The following is a 19,585-nucleotide window of genomic DNA, read 5'->3' on the forward strand; positions in this document are numbered from 1 at the left end:
ATAGCAGGAATTGTATGTGTGCAGTACATGAACGAAGGGAACTAGAATGATGACTATATCTTGTGAAACTGTTCCCAGTGAGGGTTTTGGGGAGAGATCCTGCCATAGAACCTATCCTGAAAAAGACTCTACATAGAAATGATCAAGTCAAACTACTTATAGCAACTTCCAGTTTGTTCCTCCAATTTTGAAAAAAAAACAAAACACAATCCTTAAGTATCATTTTCATTTTCTCCTCAACCTTGCACACTCTTCTCTTAGTCTTTTTTTAATTAATAGCACTATAAAATGATAATAAACACGTGTTCATTGTACGTGTTTAGAAACACATGTTTCTAAAACTTGAAAATGCTAAAAATAGAGTTAAATGAGAAAATAAAAATGTACAGAATCCCACACAGTACCCAGAAATAACATCACTGTTAGTATTTTCCATCTATTCATTCTTTCTATATGAGCATTTTCTCCTGTGGTTGGATACATATTAGATATATACAGTATTTTTTATTTAACATTAAAACTAGAGGGCCAGTGCACAAATTCATGCACATTGACAGGAAATTAATTAGAAGAAATGTTTTAATGTTGCTATTCACCCTTTCTCTATAAGTGTCAACCAAATTCACGATCAACATGACAGATGGAAACACATGCATGTGATTGGTGCCAGCAAGAGCTTTATATATATAGATAAACTTGCTTAATTAGACCTGCTTTCTGATTTAGCTAACTTTTTCCAGCCCAGTGAAGCACCCCAACTTCTCTTTCAAGTAGTTATCAGCAACACAGCAGTAAATATCAACACAAAGCAGATTATCATTATAGATCACATAGGGAGAACAAAGGGTAAAATGTTTAACTGTAGCAGTGTTTGACTATTCTGCGCAGTGAGAAAACCTGAAGTCATTTTGAAGGTCCACCATTTCTTACTTCTTTTCAGTCGGGTCAAGTTTCTAAACTTTCTAAATCTCCGTTTTCTGGCTAATGAAAAGAAAATAGGATTCTACTGAGTCTCCTATCTACCTACTCCAGGACTTCTGTGAGGATCAAATGAGATGAGGCACGGGAAAACGCTTCTCAGACATTTGGTGAAAATGTAAAATGTTTCCAACTGGCTGAAAAGCAAGTTGTGTTCCTGGGCTGAAGAAATTCCAAGGAGACTAGACACAAGAGCAGTGGTTCTCAACCTTCTGGCCCTTTAAATACAGTTCCTCATGTGGTGACCCAACCATAAAATTATTTTCGTTGCTACTTCATAACTGTAATGTTGCTACTGTTATGAATGGTAATGTAAATATCTGATATGCAGGATGATCTTAGGCGACCCCTGTGAAAGGGTCGTTCGACCGCCAGAGGGGTCGCGACCCACAGGTTGAGAACCGCTGCTGTAGAGAGAGGAAGCCGAGCGTTGCTGCGTGACTTCATTACCTGGTGCCCACAGCAACCATTCCCGGGCTGGGCTGTGGCCCACATTTTGCGCCATGGGGTCCTGGCAGCAGCAGCTGCGATTTGGTGGGCTGTCACTGCAGGGTGGTGGCGGGGCCGGTGTCTCACTTGGGGGAAGCCGAGTGCTGCTTTGTGGGCGCGAGGTCCGCAGTGCCGTTCCTTTGTCAATGGCCAGTGCACGTCACAGCAGCTCCTGCGTTGAGCGTTTGTTCCTTGGACAGTCAAAGGGACACTTAGCATATTAGCCTTTCATATATAGAGATTTTATATAAATATTTTGAATTTTTACTATGCTATAATTAAGCATCTTCCTTTATGGGTATTTTGGGTTTTCTCTGCTTTTCACTATTATGGAATTGTAATTAAATGTTAAAGTTATTTATAATTTATAAACTGGTATAATTGAACATCTTTCAAGATAAAATTTTATGTTTTGGCAATTTTTAATATAGATTCCTAGAAATACTGTAGCTAAATCAAAGATTGGAAATATATTAACATTTTTTATTGATATTGATAATTGTTTGCTCTTCTCCTCTTACAAAGAATTTAGTCACCTCTAGCCACAATTAGAGTTAATGACTTTGAGTCCCACCTAAACTGTGATGATCTAATTTTATATATTTTGAAATTCCTGAATATATTTCTACTGTATGTCCTTTTTTTTCCTGGTTATATGACACATTTTCTTGCTTCATTGCTTGTCCCATAATATTTTATTGTGATATTACATCACTGAGAATCTGGATTTTGTAATTCTTCTTTATAAAATATTAAGTTTTTGTCCTGACAGGTAATAATTTACTGACAGATCAGCTTCTTCCAGTAATGATGGTGAAGATGGGTCTAGAGTAACTTTTCAAAATATGATCTTTCTGGGGCCACTGTATGACCTCTAGACTATCCATTAAGAAATGAAAGTGGAGTGAATGTAGTTCCCCTTATATGTTTCTCTTACCAAGAATCACAGCTCTACACTGCCTGTTGTCTGATGCCTGAAAATAGTTGTTCCATATATTTTGTCTAGTTTTATAGTTGTTTACAGTAGGAGGCTTAAGACTGGTACCTATGACTATGTCATGGTACTTCATATTACATATTTTTATCTATTTATGTTGGGTGTGTAGTGGGGTAAATAAGTGTAAAGATGTTTATGGGTGTCAATGTAAGATCTTCATGTTATTTTTTTGTTTTATAAAGATACTACAAGGCCAAAGCGTGACTACGAGGTGGATGGCAGAGACTATCACTTTGTCATTTCCAGAGAACAAATGGAGAAGGATATCCAAGAGCACAAGTTTATAGAAGCCGGCCAGTACAACGACAACTTGTATGGAACCAGTGTGCAGTCTGTGAGATTTGTAGCAGAAAGGGTATGTTCACCAACCATCGTACACCTCCCCTGCCGACGGGTCCCAGCTGGCAAACTGCATATTTTCGTCATTACTCTTTCCTGATTGCAGTTGTAAAGTTTGATGAAATAATCCTTTTAGACCTCTAAGCAAAGAATCACTTTAGAGCATGGTCATTAATCTTTGTTCTAATCTCAGTAAAATACGCTGATGGACTTGAGGGGGAAAGGGTGGAGTATAAACATAAAGGCATTGAACAGCTTGAAGTTTATGAAGATTCCCTTTGTCCTTGACTTTGGTCCCAGTAAACAACATTGAACTTATTAAGGAAGCTTCATTACTCTTGGTGGTTTAGATCAGCATCCTCGAGTCTGTTTATTAGCAGGAGTTATGTCTTATCTCCCTGAAAACTTAAGATCCCCGTGATCAGGAGAGAGAGATGGGCTGACTGCCTAGCCTACTACTGGCAAAAATTCCAACTTAAGGTTGCTGTTGTTGTTGCGATTGCCTCTCTGCTAATAATTTTAAGTGATTGGAAAGAGGAGAACATTCCAAAAAGAATAGGATAGAAAAGCACGTGAGTGTGGCTTTAAGATCTGCCTATAGAGACATCCAGATCTGTGAACAGAGAATTCATTTCATAAGAGGGGGAAAAAGAGTTAAAAGCCAATTATATTTGTTATATAATTGATATTTATTGTTGGGTTGAATACTGTTTTCTCCCTGTTGATGTACTGGTACAAAAATGAAGTAAGAAATTTAAATGTCTACCTAAGAATACACTAAGCAGCTGCATCTATTTCCCTCTCTCTCAAAAGTTAGTTTCTATAACATACTGTTTGTGATCGGTTTCCTGGAGAATCGCATCTATTCTCCTCTTTGAACATAAAGATACAATCGTTGTTAACTCGAAATGTTCTGGCCAGTGAATAAATCACTTAGAAACTGTATGCAGCTGCTACACTTCACAGATAGCAGGCTTGGAATCTATTACTTCTGTGGTAAAGGCTTGAACCATCTCAGTGCATTTCTCCTATTATAAGAGCTCAAGTATTCATGGACTCAGCTCATTTTCACTTAAATATTATAGATGAGTTGTTATCCCCTATTTAGGGCTGTTTCTATCTGCATAATGTGCTTTTTCTCTTCTTGTGTAAAGTTCTGCCAGCATCAGAGTAATGAGGCCATTTCTCTCCAGGAGGCAGAATCTGATATGTGGCAAATATATCTACTTTTCTAGAAATACTTTATAAAGCAACTCCTTGCTCTGAGCACTCATTGCAGTGGAAGCCAAGTTAAATGAGCTGTGCTATAATGTAATAGGGTTTCTATTCATTAACAAACAAGAAATTTACATACCCTGTACAAGCCTCTCTCTCAGCATTTAAGATACAAGATTTAAGGTAACTCTTGTTGTGATTGTCCTCTGCTAGGCTGGGCATATCAAGGTCAGGATACATATAAGCACTCAGCAAATACTTATGGAATTATTCTAAATTCACATGATTACCATTCCTCCAAATTTACCATCAGGCGGGATGAGACAATGAGGTGTCCGTGTATTCCAACCAACAGCTCTGTGAGTGCTTAAGATTTGTGTTTCCATCCTCCTAACACTGAGACTTTGGGCAAGTTTGTTCATATTTCTAAGCCTTAGTCTTCTCTTCTGTAAAATGCAGTTGATAATACCTACCTCATAGATATGGGAATTTCTTCTTGACAGTTGTCTTCCGAGATGGTTTCCGAGCTTTATGAGAATAGACCGGTCACATTACATATGTCTACATATCTTCTCTGGACAAAGCATCCGATATTTATTGGGGAGATGGGTGCACCATGCAGTGTGCAGATGATGTTTTATTGAGTTGTACGCTTGAAACCTGTATGGTTTGTGAACCAATGTCACCCCAATTAATTCCATTAAAAAGAAAACAGTTAACTGAGATAACACATGTGGAATGTCTATCCCAAGGGCAGACACTTAGTAAGGGAGGGATAAATATTAGTCATGGCAAGCATTCAGCAATCACCTATGTAACAACTTTTACTTGTGCTTTGCAGCGATCCTTCTCAGCCCTGAGAAATCCATTATCCCTTATCTTCCCCTAACACACTTGCATTGTTTTTAGTGGCGGTTGGATTATGATCACTTTTTCTGGATTAACTCCATATTTTTCTTCTCTTTCTACCAGGGCAAACACTGTATACTTGACGTATCAGGAAATGCTATCAAGCGGTTACAAGTTGCTCAGCTCTATCCCATTGCCATCTTCATTAAGCCCAAGTCTCTGGAACCTCTGATGTAAGTGGAGGCCACTGGAGGCCTTCATCTGGCCCCCTGTTCCATATGACACAGCTCTGTCACAAATGCTTACAAAGGGGAAATGCCATTATTGATTTCTTTTAAGCATTCCCTTTTTTTAAAAAGCTGTATTAAAGTTTTTTGAGTCACTACAGACATGCCAGTAATTCCCTAAAATGTCTTCAGTAATGCTTCTTGACTTTTATTTTCATTTCACAAGTTGTTTTGTACGTGTGTGTGTGTGATTGCTTTGTTGTTTTGAAGGTAGGATGATTTAATTTGGTGGTTTGGTTTGGTTTTCCAAATGATAGACAGTATCATCTTCTAATTGTTTCTTACTTCTGAGAGCAGTTCCATTGGTAAATCTTTTTAAATGTGTGGATTTTTATCAAAGGAGTGGACAATATTTTAGACTCTTTTCATTGGCATTTCATTTTGTTGTATCACAGAATTCTTAATTAGAACCTCATGAATATAGACCACTATTCTTTATAGGGAGTTTCTTCATGGCTTTGCAGTAAAATATCTATTACTTAAGCCAACAGCTCCATGTTTGTGCACATTTATGAACAAGGGGGAAAATACATTATATTATTCTTTTAATTTTCAGAAGACTTGTAAAATATCTTCCTTCAAAAGTCACTAAACAAATTGGGCAGATATTCCTGATCTGACTTGACTATAAAGTAACATATTTCCTTTGGCAGTTTGATAGAAATTGTGGGCATTACTTTATAGATAACTTCCGTACAAAGATGAGGCTGCAGTCGCCATAAAGGTAGCAGAACAAAGAGGCAAAGAGCAGAGACTTGAAAATTGATCAGGCCAGGATTGGTTCTTAGCTTTGCCACTGGTCAGTTCCATGACCTTGAGTTCCTCACCTCTAAACTTGGCACATTAAGAACATATACCTCATAGAGCTAGAAGAATGGTTAAACAAGATCATGAATGTAAAGTTCTTCATACAGTCTTTGGCATATGGGAAGCACTCACTAAATAGTAGCCATTATTGCTATGAGATATGTCAAGTTACCTTGTTACAAATGGAATAAAGCTATTTGATATTTGATCATCATAAAACATATGAACAGTACAGTGCCTTTTCCAAGAGGTCGCAAGAGCTTTGCTTAAATATGCCTCCATTTGGGCCTCAAGACTTCAGGGTATCTGACAGGCTGCAGAAGTGAACCACAAAGTTCTGGAAAACAGTGTTCATGGAAAGATCAAAGAAATTACTTACTCCCAGAGGTGAACACAGTTGCTTGCAGAGGCTATTGGCTACCTGCTCCACCATCTTCTCTGAGGATGAAGAGATGAAGCAAGTTGCAGTAGCTGGAATCGCAGCCCAAGAGAATTCAGTTAAATATATAGTGGGTCTCTGAGGAAATTGCCAGAGTGATATCTTAAAAGCAGACTATATTCTCATAAATAAAAGATGGGCAAAGTTTTTATCAGGGTCCAAAAATAAAATAAGGAGATCGCCAGCAATTCAGTCCTGTGAATTTATGTGTTAAATTTTAACATGAAGAGCTTTGCCCATAGTTGGCACATGGAAAAATCTGGGTGAACAATAAAATAGTGGTTCTTGATCATATTATCCCCGACAGCATGTATTAAATTTCCCCTCATATAGGATACTGTGTGGCATATTGCACAAAGTGAATTAAGCAACCACAAATTTCATTATGTAAAAGTAATTTATAATCTTTAACGAGCCTCATAAATTTTATGAGCAATGCTAACATTAAGAAGAAGAATAGAAAAATAGCCCTCACATCCTGAGAACAGCCTCTTAAAAGCCTGTTTCATAAATAGAAAAAATAAGTTTCACATCGTCAACAGACAGTGGGATAAATGGCTCCTAGGAAGTGAGGCCTGAGGGAGAAATAGCAGTTGCACATTTGGGTCCACGTGAGATTGGGAGATAGTCCCATCTGGATCTCAGTAGTTCTACTTCCTTCCACAGCTATGAGATGACTTATTTCATTTTGCCTTAAGGCATTGTCACAGCCACTTATCACCAAGGAAAATTAAACATACTGAAGGCTGGATTCCTCAATGAGGACCAGGAATCTGTCAGAGTGGCTGCAGCCACATCCATAAGTCTCCAGTGCAGTAGTGGAGACATTCCAACCAATTCACCCTCATTCATAAATGCGGAATGTGTACTTTCCAGTTCAGTTTTCCAAGGGTTTTACGTCAGCGGCAAGGCTGTCCTGAGTCGCTCACACCCCAGGAGGAGTGAAGGCTAGGTCAGCCGGAACAAGAGCATGGCAGCTGTCACATTCAGGCATTGATACATCATCACACATTTTCTCAAGCGCATCTTCCACATCAAACCACAGAGCTTATTAGCACACACATGGCTGACTCTCCAGAGAAGCATGAAATGGAGGGAGTGTTTGAAAGAGATGTTCTTTTTATAGTGTGCCCCTGTGACTTCTGTCCCTGCCCTACCCCATGACAATGAGAAGCTTTCGCCTTGCCACCCCCAGTGTGCTCTTACCTTTTTTGCTCCTATGATGGCCTGTTTTCACTTCTGTCTTTAACTGTGACATAATTATATTTCCTTGTCTAGCTGTCCATTCATTCATTCATCCACTTATTCTTTCAATGTGTTGATAAACAAGCCATGGTCTCTGCCCTTGAAGAACTCCTAGGTTAGGCAAAAAAAAAAAAAAAAAAAAAAAAAAATCATATATTAGAGAATTAAAAACCTAAATTTAGTCATTGCTACAAATAGTACAGAGGGAATTCCGAGAAGACAGACCAGCATGGGCCAGGGAAGTCAAAGAAGATCCCGAGCTACATGATTCCTTGACATCTGGAGCAAAACACTGTCTTCCCGTGTCATTTATCTCTTCATTTAGCCCAGCATGGTCTGCACCCGAGAGTGACAGCCACGCACAGCTTATCTAGGGCTTGTGCTATTTGGGAGGAGGATCATAGATACCATCCCTCAGAACAAGATGAGTTTATTTCAACAACAGGAATTCAGGAAATTCCCATTTCTTTATACTGCAGCCATCAGCATCATGTCCAGAATCATGTTAATGACTCTGACTTTGGTTTGAATTTTTTTTTTCAAATAAGTCTCTTTTGAAAGAGTCTTAGTATAATAGAAGGTCTATTTGACTTAAAAATGGTAAAAAAAAAAAAAAAACACCTTGAGTTCTTGCATCAGATGTACTCTTTATTAAATGTACAACCTTAGGCAAGTCTCTCTACTACTTCAGGCCTCAGTTATTTGCTCTGAAAAAAAGGAATTGACTAAGACCATGTGTTCCAGACTCAGATCTCTGGCTTCCTAAGTGGCATGCAAAGGCAGCAATGCTTTCGAAATTCTACACCCATCTGGTCCACACATCCCAATGGACCACCTAAACATCTCTGCTCTTGGCCGGACTTCTATCAGCCCAGTGCAGTCAACACTGTATTCTTATGAAGATCAGAGACAATGACTGGCAGGCTTTGATTAATAAATGTTTTTGATTTTAAAAACATGGAAAGATAAAATAATGTCTATTTAAAAAGTGTAATTTGGTAGGCAAAAAAAAAAAATGTAATACTAAAGGACATGGGAAGGCAAAAGCTGCCACTGGTTAGGGATCAGAAGATTAAGTTATTTTCCATTTTTCTCTCACCTCAATTTGCCCTTGAGACTACTAGTCGGTTGGATTTAAATAAACTTACAATGATTAAGCAGTACTTATATACAGTTAATGATTCACCAATGGTTGACAGGCCAACAGAAAGAAAGGGACAGAGAATCTCAGGCATAATTCCTTTATAGCCCATTCTATCAGAACAAAAATAAGCAAATTGAGCATTAGAGATTGTTCCTTAACAAGCGCCTCTATCCTGGCTCATTATTTGATAGTACTTGCTTGCTGTCTATTTGAAAATATTTTGGAACCAGCACTATGGATTGTTACACTCCCTCTATATTCACTTTAATTCAAGCCTTCTTCAGCAGCTCCTTGAGATTCCATCTGATTATAAACACAGGAAGTTCAGGGCGCTGGTTGCTACAGACATGCCTTGCCATTTGTAAAAGTTGAGCAGCAAGAGCTGCAGAACGCCTTTCAGCCTGAAAGATACATACACCTACCCAGCCAGAGTGCTCAGTTGGTTGAGTGTCATCCTCTGCACCAAAAGGTTGCCAGTTCGATTCCCGATCAAGGCACATACCTAGGTTGTGGCTTCAATCCCCAGGTCAGAGCATGTATGGAAGGCAACCACATTAATGTTTCTCTCTCTCTCCCCTCCCCTCCCCTCTTACCCTGCCCCCCACCCCCCCCCCCAGCCCCTCCCCCCCTTCCTCTCTCTAAGCATGTCCTCAGGTGAGGAAAAAAAAGACACACATGCCTAAGGGGCCTTCACCTCTCCTATAATTCTTTGGAAGCACTTTCTGTGTTTCTCCACTCCACATGGTTTCTGCTGCACATTAAAAATGAGCAGCAGCTCTTGGGAAGGATGGGGGAGTTGAGAAATCAAAGCTTTCTGAGGAGTCAGGACCTGAGAACAGCTAAGTCATGTTCCCTCAGATGTAATGAGGTCCAAAATGCTGTGATGTACCTTCCCTTCTGACCAGCTCTCTCCTCCCTCTGACCACCCTGGGAAGATCTTGTTCAATTCTATGGCCCACATTTAAAAGAGATCTAGATAGACTAGAACAAAGTCCAAGGAAGGTTAGGATTCGGAAATCATACCCAAGGAGAGACTAGATGAGGGATGTAGGACAGTTTATTCTGAAGGAGTGGAAACCTCAAGGCACACTGGAGGGCTTGATTTCAAGACCCTGATGCCTGTCGTAGAGGAAGGAAGTTTAGCCCTACCCTGTGGGGCTGGAGAGGGCAGAACAGGGACCAGTAACTGGAAATCATAAGGAGACAGGTCTGCTTCAACCCACTGTGGGGCCAAGAGATTGCCGGGGAGAGAGTGAGCTCCTGGGAAGGAGTCCTTGTTGCTAAAAATTATTCCAGCAAAGATGAGTCCCAAATGAAGACTAGGAAGCTGCTGCTAAGATTACACTAAGTCTCCTGCGGGACTCATTTTTGCCAGACATTTAATTTTTCAGGGTTTGAATAGTCCCTGTGCGTTCTAATACCAAACCCTCATTTTCCCAGGGAGATGAACAAGCGTCTCACAGAGGAACAGGCCAAGAAAACCTACGATCGTGCAATTAAGCTAGAACAAGAATTTGGAGAGTATTTTACGGGTAAGTTCTTTCTAAAAATTTTTTTCAATTACAGTTGACATAGAGGGTGGGGCGAAAGTAGGTTTACAATTGTTGGTATGGAAAATTTGTACAATAATTAATAAATAAGAATAAACTGTTTCGCATCCTCACAACTGTAAACCTGCTTTCGCCTCACCCTGTACATATTATATTAGTTTCGAATGTACAATAGTGGCCAGACATTTATATAATTTACAAAGTAGTCACCTCGATAAGTCTAATACAGGTAAGCTCATTTCCCCTTGAACTGTAATAAAGGAGATAAATTGCCTGACATTTGGCATATTGAGGGCCTGGTATATCTGGGCCCCAAAACCTTCCTGCTGAGAATCCCTAATTTCCCTCTGCTTTACCCATTTGCTTCGAACTCTGGATTCCCCCTGCTCTGAATTAAGCTGCAGCCAGCTCCCAAGTTCCCAGGGGCCCTATCCAAAGCCAGGAACGCCAGATGCCACTGAGCTACTCCCTGCTACTAAGGACAGTTTAGGCATTGATACTTCATTAAACTATCTCCCTGGTATTAGAAAACTTGAATAAAGAAACTTTGAGGGCTCAGAATGTGCGCTGTCCAAAGCAGTCACTCTAGAGCAGCAATCTCAGGGCCTCCAGCCTCCGCTTCAGTGACCTGGAGGTCGGCCTCCCCATTAGCACATGTGAACAAGAGTCTTGAAATACTTCCTTGTGTTTCAATTAATTCCCTGTTAAACAAAACTTTTTTTTTTTCTTTTTAAATATTTCCTTGGAAACATGAAGTTTGGGGAATAAAGGAGGATCTTTTTTATCTTGGGTATCCTGGGTTCTCTCATATATAATCATGAAACATTGATCAAATCCAAAGAGTGAGCAACATTTGTAGAATTTGCCTTACAACTGATAGTTTGAAAACAAGAACTTTCCTCCTGAATAACCTTACGTGAAGTTAGATATTTTCTTTTTTATCTTACTCAGAATAGAAAACACCAGTGGCGTAGCAGTTTGCAAATATGTTGAATCGGGTAATCTTAAGTAAAATTTCTAATAATAACAAAAATAGGAGTTATATTTCATCCTACAAGAGCATCCAGGTAGGATCATCAAGTCAAAACAATGTATATTTGACAGTGGCTAATATTCAGGCATACAATTATCAATACATTCTTAAGAGTGTTTTTGAAAACCTAAACCATGTTTCAGTAGCAATTTATTTCTAAGCCCTACTGTAATAAGGATAGTACTGATGTGTTTTAGAGATGTAGCTACAAGATAGTCGTCCACGCCCCCGCCCCCCCCACACCCCCCACACACACACCCCCCCCGGCCCAGGAGATAATAAAATGTACTTAAATCTAAGTGACTTGGTATTTTAGTAATACACAGTTTATCACTTTGTTTATGTTTCCTCCTATTTATGTTTCTTATAAGTACTTACCATAAGATATTCTCAATTTGAGTATGTGGGGTAAAACTTCATGTTACCAGATTACTTGGAGAATGAATGGGATTTCCTTTTAAAAGTTTTGGGGGGTGAGGAGGTTAACTAAAGTTTCTTCCAAGAACTTTATTATTCCCTCTGTGTCTAAGTAAGTACAGTACAGACATATAAGGCCAGCTTTCCTTAATAAATGGGGAGCTCTCAATCTGAAAAATTGATTGATACCTACCTCAGGGCCTGGCCCAGAGTAGATACTCATAAAATGCAAATAAATGTATGATTCATTGTCCAGAACAACAGACAGACATGTAGAAAGGGGAAAGTTTGTGTTGCATTTCTTGCTGATCCAGAACATGCCTTGAAAAGCACTTTTTTCATCACTGATGTGACCTTGCTTAAGTGAATTTTCTGCTGTTTCTTACTAGTGAAAAGTCACACTCAGTTTCCTGATGAGTTTGTCTATCACTGATTTGAGCTTCCGCTGCGTGATTGACGATTGATTCCTAATGCCAGGTGAATTTGCTTTCGTTCTAGCTATTGTCCAAGGAGACAGCTTAGAAGATATATATAACCAGTGCAAGCTTGTCATTGAAGAGCAGTCTGGGCCTTTCATCTGGATCCCCTCAAAGGAAAAGTTATAAATTAGCCACTGCACCTCTGACAACGACAGAAGAGCATTTAGAAGAACAAAATATATATATAATATTACCACTTGGAGGCTTTTATGTTTTTGTTGCATTTATGTTTTGCAGTCAATGTGAATTCTGATGAATGTACAACACAAACTGTGTGAAGCCATGAAGGAAACAGAGGGGCCGAAGGGTGGGACAGAAAAGACACTGCGGTATGCAGGAAGGCGTTGGTTTGCTCAAGGGGCCAGGCATAGGGATGAACCTCTGACGGGCTTGGTGCCCAAGCTGGGCAGCCTCCTCACCCAGCAGATGTCCAGAGCCGACTTAGCTGCTGAGCTCTCTGTATTTTATTTTTTTTTTTGCTTTAAAGAAAAGTTGCCAGCACTTGAACTTCACCAACCTTCCCATTACCCACACCTGTAATTGGTCCACTTTGACTTTTTATATGCACATCCTTTGATTTCTTAACGAGCAAAGGAAAGAACGAAGGAAAAAAAAAAGAAAGGAGTCCCTTTGGAGGCGGCATAATACCAGGGAAGGATGTGTGTGCAGTTTCTTTGACTGGCACCTGCAAAGACGAGCATTTCATAAAACTCACGAGTGTATGGAGGACTGACCCTACTGAGAAGAGGGGGTTCCACCTGGGTTAGCTTCATGATTGTTTATTGTCTATTTTGCCATTTATAAAGTGAAAGAAGGCACTAAAGATGAGAATAATTTATACAATAAAAATATATTAAATGTATAGAAACACATTTCTATAGGTTATAAAAGTTTTGTGAAATATTTTGTAAAGACTAATTAATGGAAAGACTAACTGTATGCACTACCTGCAGATTATCAAATTCAAGAACTGAACATTGCACTCTCCCTTCTGTTGCCAATGATCCACTAAGAGCATCTGAGTTCCTTCCAAGTCTGACACAGGCTTCTCCCTTACTTACCCCCCATGACCTCCCTATCCGATCAGTGACAGACTCTCATGGAGCACATCCTTTAATGAGTTGCCCTCATGGATATTTTTTGGAAGACATTTGGTTAATGCATTTTAACGCTGGTGGCTTTCAGAGACAAACTCATACCAACAAGCTAAAGGGAAGTTTTTGCTTTTCTCTTGATAAACAACCTGGGCCTGCCATGCAAATAGCTGAATAACTTTGTTCCTAGTTACTTACATACAATTCTTAAAGGGTCATGTAGTATTTTGGCCAATCGTGAGTAATTAGGACACTTTAATTTGTCTGTTTCACAAGTAACAGGTTTTATAACAGCCAGAGATGCTACAGAGTCATAGAGAGATCTGTCCCAGGATGCACTATTTCTTTGAGGAAGAGAGAGAGAAAATTATCTGGTTGGGGTTGAGGGGTGCAGATTTGTTTCTGTATACAGGGCAAAGAAGAGAACAGTAAGGAAAGACAACTAATGACTTAGAGGTCAACCAATTAAACTGCCTTTCTTGAGGGCTGCACCTGGACCAAGTTTATTTTTTAGCGATTATAATAATGATTTTTTTAAAAGGAGGGAACCTCCCAAAGCCTATATCCTACATTAGAGCCGGTGGTGACATTAGCTTTGCTTGTGCCCAAGGTGTTTAGAGAGAGACTTTTCTGTAATCTCAATAACCACTCAACTCTGGGTTCTATGCAGGCCCAGACTCAGCCCCATCGCCTTATTCCTGGGGTACATCCAGACCTGGCAGGAATTCTGCCACACTGTGCAGCAAACCAGCATGCAGGCTGGGGTGGCAAAGCAAGAGACAGAGCCATCAGCGGTGGTGGGGCTTTTCACAGGAAGAACATTAGAGCTCAGAATGAGGGTCTCTTTCCAAAAACAGGCAGTGTTCATCTTACACTAACTACCATTCTCTGCCTGGCTGCAGTCACCAAAACAAACACGGAAAAGCAAAATCATGCATCTACCTGTAGTCTTGAGGCTGCCTTTGCTAATGAAAGGGCTGGCAAAGTACTTACCCTCTAATGAAAGTTAAATTTCTAGAAATTCCCTTAGATTGCTCCAAGTGTTAAAGAGGTGACCACATTTGCCATTAGCCAGTTTCAGGTCGAGGTCTCCTTTCATCGATATTGCTCCCAGACCTTTCCTGCCACCAGAATGCCATTCCTGGTCCCAGCTCTATCTTTAGGCCACCATGATTACTCCTTTGGTTTCTCAACTGAGCATGCAACCATTTATTTAAAGGACTGTCATTAACGAGTAGATGTTTCCGCGGGTCGTGCGATGTGCTTTTCATTTAATATTAAGTATTGTTGTGGCTGAGTACAATCAAACTGAACCACCAACCCTTGGTTTTGTAGTAATATATTTATTTATTTTCCTAGTGTAGATGCTTTCAGACTAGAATTGGCATTTGCACTGATTTTTTTATGTAGATTTATATAAATATATATACATATATATTTGCTTGAAGAATCACCAAGCAAATTGGTGAGAGGGTCTTTTCCTATAGAATTTACACCTCCATTTGTTGTGTTGTCTTGCGCCTCCCAACGTTGAGGTCTCTATGGCTCCAGTGAACGGGTGTATTTTGCAGCAAACCTGACAACTCGTGTGGAATCGGCAGGAGAGTTACCCAGATCACATCTGGTGCCAATGCACTTGGAGCCTGGGGCCAGACTGGTGCTAACACTGCAAACTTTGTCCGGAGCTCTCTCCAATCTGAAGGCTTGCTGGGGGCGCAATGTCACCTTCCCATGCTGGGCCCTTTCGGAAAAGTGCCAGATCGTGTCACTGGTGCTATTTTTCATGCTCTGGTACAATGTGTAGCACCACGGGGGTCTCAGCTTTACCAAATTCAAAACCCCACTTGTCAGCTAATTGCAGGGGCACCTGTTTTTTGCTCTTCTCCCGTGGGATTTGTCGGCCACCTCTTTGCAGGCCTTTTCTCCCAGCCCCAAGTTCTTGGGTCGGCTCCATGTGTTTAGTGAGCCATCTTTACGAAGCTGCACTCAGGTGCCTGTGAGCTGTCTCAGATCCCACTGCCAGCCCTAAAGGACTCGAAGCCAGGGAAGAGCTCTCCGCTCCTCTGGCTCTCACCTCTGGTTCTTTCTCATTCTTCCTCTGCTCTCCCCTTCTCTTTCCATCTCATTCCACAGATGTTTTTGTTACCTCTCCTTTGAGCCTTCCTTCCTGTCTTCTCTAAGTTGTTGACTTTCCTATAGCCCTTCTTTACTTCTCCCCTTTATTACCCATCTCTTTGTCTGTCTCTTCTTTATTCTGTCTCTTTCCCCTTCTTATTCCTCTTCCCCTCCTTTCCCACTCTTTTTTTTTTTATTATTTCAGAGAGGAAGGGAGAGGGAGAGAGAGAGAGAAACAAGCATGATGATAGAATTATTGATCGGCCGCCTCCTACACTGGGGAACAAGCCCACAACTCAGGCATGTGCCCTGACCAGGAATCAAACTGTGATCTCCCGGTTCAAAGGTCGATGCTCAACTACTGAGCCACATTGGCTGGGCTCCTTTCCCGTTCTTTCTCTTTTCCTCACATTTCTGGTCATCTCCTCTCCAACACCGCACTTCTTAATGTTTCTGTCCTATAAGGGCTCGTGGCTGATTCAGACAGCAAGTCCATAAGCTGGACTAGTGACACAAATACTTGGGGTCACCATTTCACCTACGCAGCCCAGAAGGCAATGCTGAGCATGAGGTCCTGCCCCACTGAGCCAGCCTGCACCGCTGTCCTGGCAGTGACGCTGCATGTGCTCTGGGCTCTGCGGCACCTGGGTGCCCCCTCTGCCGGAAGGCTGGTCCAAAGCAAGCCCACTCCCAGCACCAGCCCATGGCTCTAGGGACACTTCCTTCCAATAAAGGCAGACTCCAGCCCCAACAATTATTCTGACAGCAACACTCTTCCTTCTCATTGAAGCCATGCCATCACCTTGATTTGGAGAAAGATTTTTTTTCCCCATTCATAAGCTCCCGCCCCCCATTTTTATGTGAAATACCACCCCCCACCCCGCCCTCTGCTTTTCAGCTGGTGAGATTGAATGGACTTGCTGGTGAAATAACATCTTTTTGTTCCTGTCTTGGTCCTGCCTAAATTCCTACAAAAATATTTAAGTCAAGGACTCAGGCTAGTTCCTAAGTTTATTATAATAATTTGTCTCTCCTAGAGGGAAATAAGGGGACATTTCCCTTAAAGCATGTGGAGTACCTCCTGTGACAACTGATTAGCCAGAGAACTCTCTAGAGAATTCTGTGGCTAGACATTTTACTTCTGTGTACGTATGGTATATGGGGTATGTATGTCATGTATACACATACTACACTGGGTCTGAATGAATGTGGATGGAAACCCACACACTCGCTCCAGTCTGTAAATATCCTTCCTCACTGAAAACTGTGCTTCGGAAATCATGTCTTGTACAGCTGTGCAGTTTCTTGTAGCAGCTGAGGACAAGCTAAGACGGGTGGACAATTTAGACAAAGCTCATCTCTAAGAGAGAATTCAGAATCTCCCTAGCAACTCACGAGGACAGACAACCAACCGGCAAGGTTGACTCCCAATGGGATGGCAAACTTTTCTTCTCTCCTTTCTGAATTTGTGTTTCCTAAGTGAGTGCACCAGACTGTACCCTGGTTAGACAGTTTTGTGCTTCTCTCAGACAGGATGTTCCTCCATCGAGCTACTGTAGTGCAGGATGGGAGGGAGGGGAAAGACTCCTTGCCTGGCTGGAGTTTACGGAGACACTGCACAGCTTACACTCCTGTTAAGTGTAAATATTCGACACTTCCATTCCATTTGTGTAAAAAATAAAGCACACACGATTATAAAATCAAGATGTATATTTCATACCCGGTGTGTCTGTGCATATTTATTGCGTGTTCAGCTGTGAGCAGTGGCCCTGTTGTAAACATGCTTGATAGAATGGTTATAAACATGTCATGGTTTTATCATCAGATATAAATATTAAACTATTCTACACATGATAGCAAATCCTTTCCTCCCAACACATAATTTGTCAGATTTCATAAAGAATAGAATTGCTCATTTCTATTTTTATCCAATTTGTTCTGATTTCAGAGCTGGAGTGTAGTTAGAGTGGGCTTGCTCTGAGATGCTGGCCCTCCTGAGAGGAGCTGGAAGTGGTGCTTTTGCATATTTTAAAATATTTTGCTACCATCTTGCCCGCTTTTAACCAGGAATTTTGCTGAGAGCAAACAATGTATTAAAAGAGATTTTTTTTTAAAGGCCCTCACATCTATATGAAACAATTAATTCCCCAGTTTCAAAATGGTGAAGTTCCAGAAGATACTAAAAATAGAGAAGAATACTTTTTTCTTATCAGATACTTAAGATGCCAAGAAATGTACAAATTGGAGAGATGTCACTATATGAACAGGACACTGGAGCCACAAAATAGTCCAGCTCTGATCTGAACATACCAAAATGGTCAAGTTTGGGAACCTGAATCTGCCAGATAAATTCTTCCTTCCAAGTTAACAAATGCTTTATCATATTGACATTTACACGCCACAAGTCTGACAGTTGGAGGATCAAGACGAATTCCTCCATGGAAGGGGTGAAATTTCACCAGCAAAGCGATCGCTTTGAAGTATGTTTTCCTTCATGGTGAGCTCTCATATAATTGGATCAGCCATTCAGGAAACCAGGCCTGTTGATCAGACTGCCTTGGCCATCACTGTGAGCCCACAGCAGTCTCCACCCGAGGTCCTGTCACAGTCCCTGGTGCTTGGTGACTGAGCAGAGCCATCAAGGGCAGTGTGGGACTGTTGACTGAGGCTGCAAGCCTAACGCAGGCCTCACATTTCGACAGTTACTCAATTTTTAATTTACACAGTCTCACCTGGGTTAATATTGACGGTACCAACCAGATTCACTCCAATTATGGGGGGTGAGGGGGGTCGGGGGGAGAGGGGGGCGTAAAATAGCTTTTGACAATTTTTTAAGAGAGAAAGGGAGAGAGAGAGAGAGAAACATTGATCGGTTGCCTCCCACACAAGCCCCAACTGGGGACCAAACCAGAAACCTGGGTATGTGCCCTGACCAGAAATTGAACCTGCCACCTTTGGGTGTACAGGATGACCCTCCAACCAACTGAGCTACACTGACCAGGACACTTTTGACTTTTATGTCTTATTTCATTTCTATGCATGTAACTTTTTAAAACGCAGTCACTCTAGGAGTCTCTAAAGCTAGAAATGGGCTGCATATCTCTGAAGCTAAGAGGACCTACCTAAGAATCCATGGTCTTTGCAGATACTCTGAGACTAAACACATTCAGTGACAGAATTTAAAAGCCTCCGTGGAGCACAAAGCTAAGGAACATTGGTAGAGAGGCCACGAGCTTTCTCAGCACAACCAGAAGCACAGTCTTTGAAGTTCTCAAGGGGACAATGTCTTCCATGGGTCAGGACTACTGGGTCTCACAACCCCACTCATTGTTCTTTGTGACTCACCTCTCCCTTAGGAACATCTCAGGAGGCGCCACTGCTATGATGTAACACTATAAGAGGGAGTGGGTCACTGTGGGTAACTTACAGGATTCTTTAACTGTAAAGTCACCTTCCATGCAGATTCTGATGCAGTGGATGGGAGGAGCAGCCAAGAGCCCAGGTGATGCTGAGAGCAGAGTGGCCAGGCCCTAATCTAAACTGCTGTTGAATTTCGGGGCTCAGCAGTTGAGCTTCGACCTATGAACCAGGAGGTCACAGTTTGATTCCCAGTAAGAGCATATGCCCAGGTTGCGGACTCAATCCCCAGTGTGGGGCTTGCAGGAGACAACAACAGCTGATCAATGATTCTCTAACATTACTGATGTTTCTATTTCTCTCCCCTCTCGCTTTCTCTCTGAAATAAATAAAAATATATTTTTAAAAATAAAAATTAAATAAATTGCTGCTGACCACCCACCAACGGGGGTCAGCAGACCAGTACTTTGTTAATGAAACTGAAATGAGAGTACCTCACGTGTAGTAAGGATAAATACTGTTTCATGTTGTGTTGGGTGTGACTTGCATTTCCGGATATGCACTCAGCCAGCTCCAAGGGGCTACCTCTCTTGCTGAGAACTGCAGAACATTAAGCCCTGCTCTATGCTGCCTCCTCACTTTTCCTCACAGGCCTGAGTTTTAGAGTCACACAAGCCAATGCAGAGACCCTCTTCACCCAACTGAGACAGCTAGTAAAATGGGAAACATCCACCGCACACCTACTAAAGAG

General features: G+C 41.2%; 1 protein-coding gene across 12 annotated transcripts in view; it reads left to right on the top strand.

Moving 5' to 3' along the window:
* The window catches only part of DLG2 (discs large MAGUK scaffold protein 2), an 884,334-nt gene extending 867,138 nt beyond the window's left edge, over positions 1-17,196 (top strand). For 11 of the 12 annotated variants that reach the window (XM_059708253.1, XM_059708247.1, XM_059708245.1 and 8 more), the window contains 4 exons: positions 2,647-2,819; positions 4,991-5,100; positions 10,230-10,321; positions 12,288-17,196. In XM_059708253.1, the coding sequence (XP_059564236.1) occupies positions 2,647-2,819; positions 4,991-5,100; positions 10,230-10,321; positions 12,288-12,394 (482 nt within the window). In that variant the 3' untranslated portion in view covers positions 12,395-17,196. Of the gene's footprint in view, positions 1-2,646; positions 2,820-4,990; positions 5,101-10,229; positions 10,322-12,287 lie in introns of those variants that run through there. The other variant, XR_009454391.1, reaches the window with a different exon arrangement.
* Positions 17,197-19,585: the final 2,389 nt, after the last annotated feature.

The sequence above is a fragment of the Myotis daubentonii genome, chromosome 9 (genome assembly GCF_963259705.1).
Source record: "Myotis daubentonii chromosome 9, mMyoDau2.1, whole genome shotgun sequence".
NCBI lineage: Eukaryota > Metazoa > Chordata > Mammalia > Chiroptera > Vespertilionidae > Myotis > Myotis daubentonii.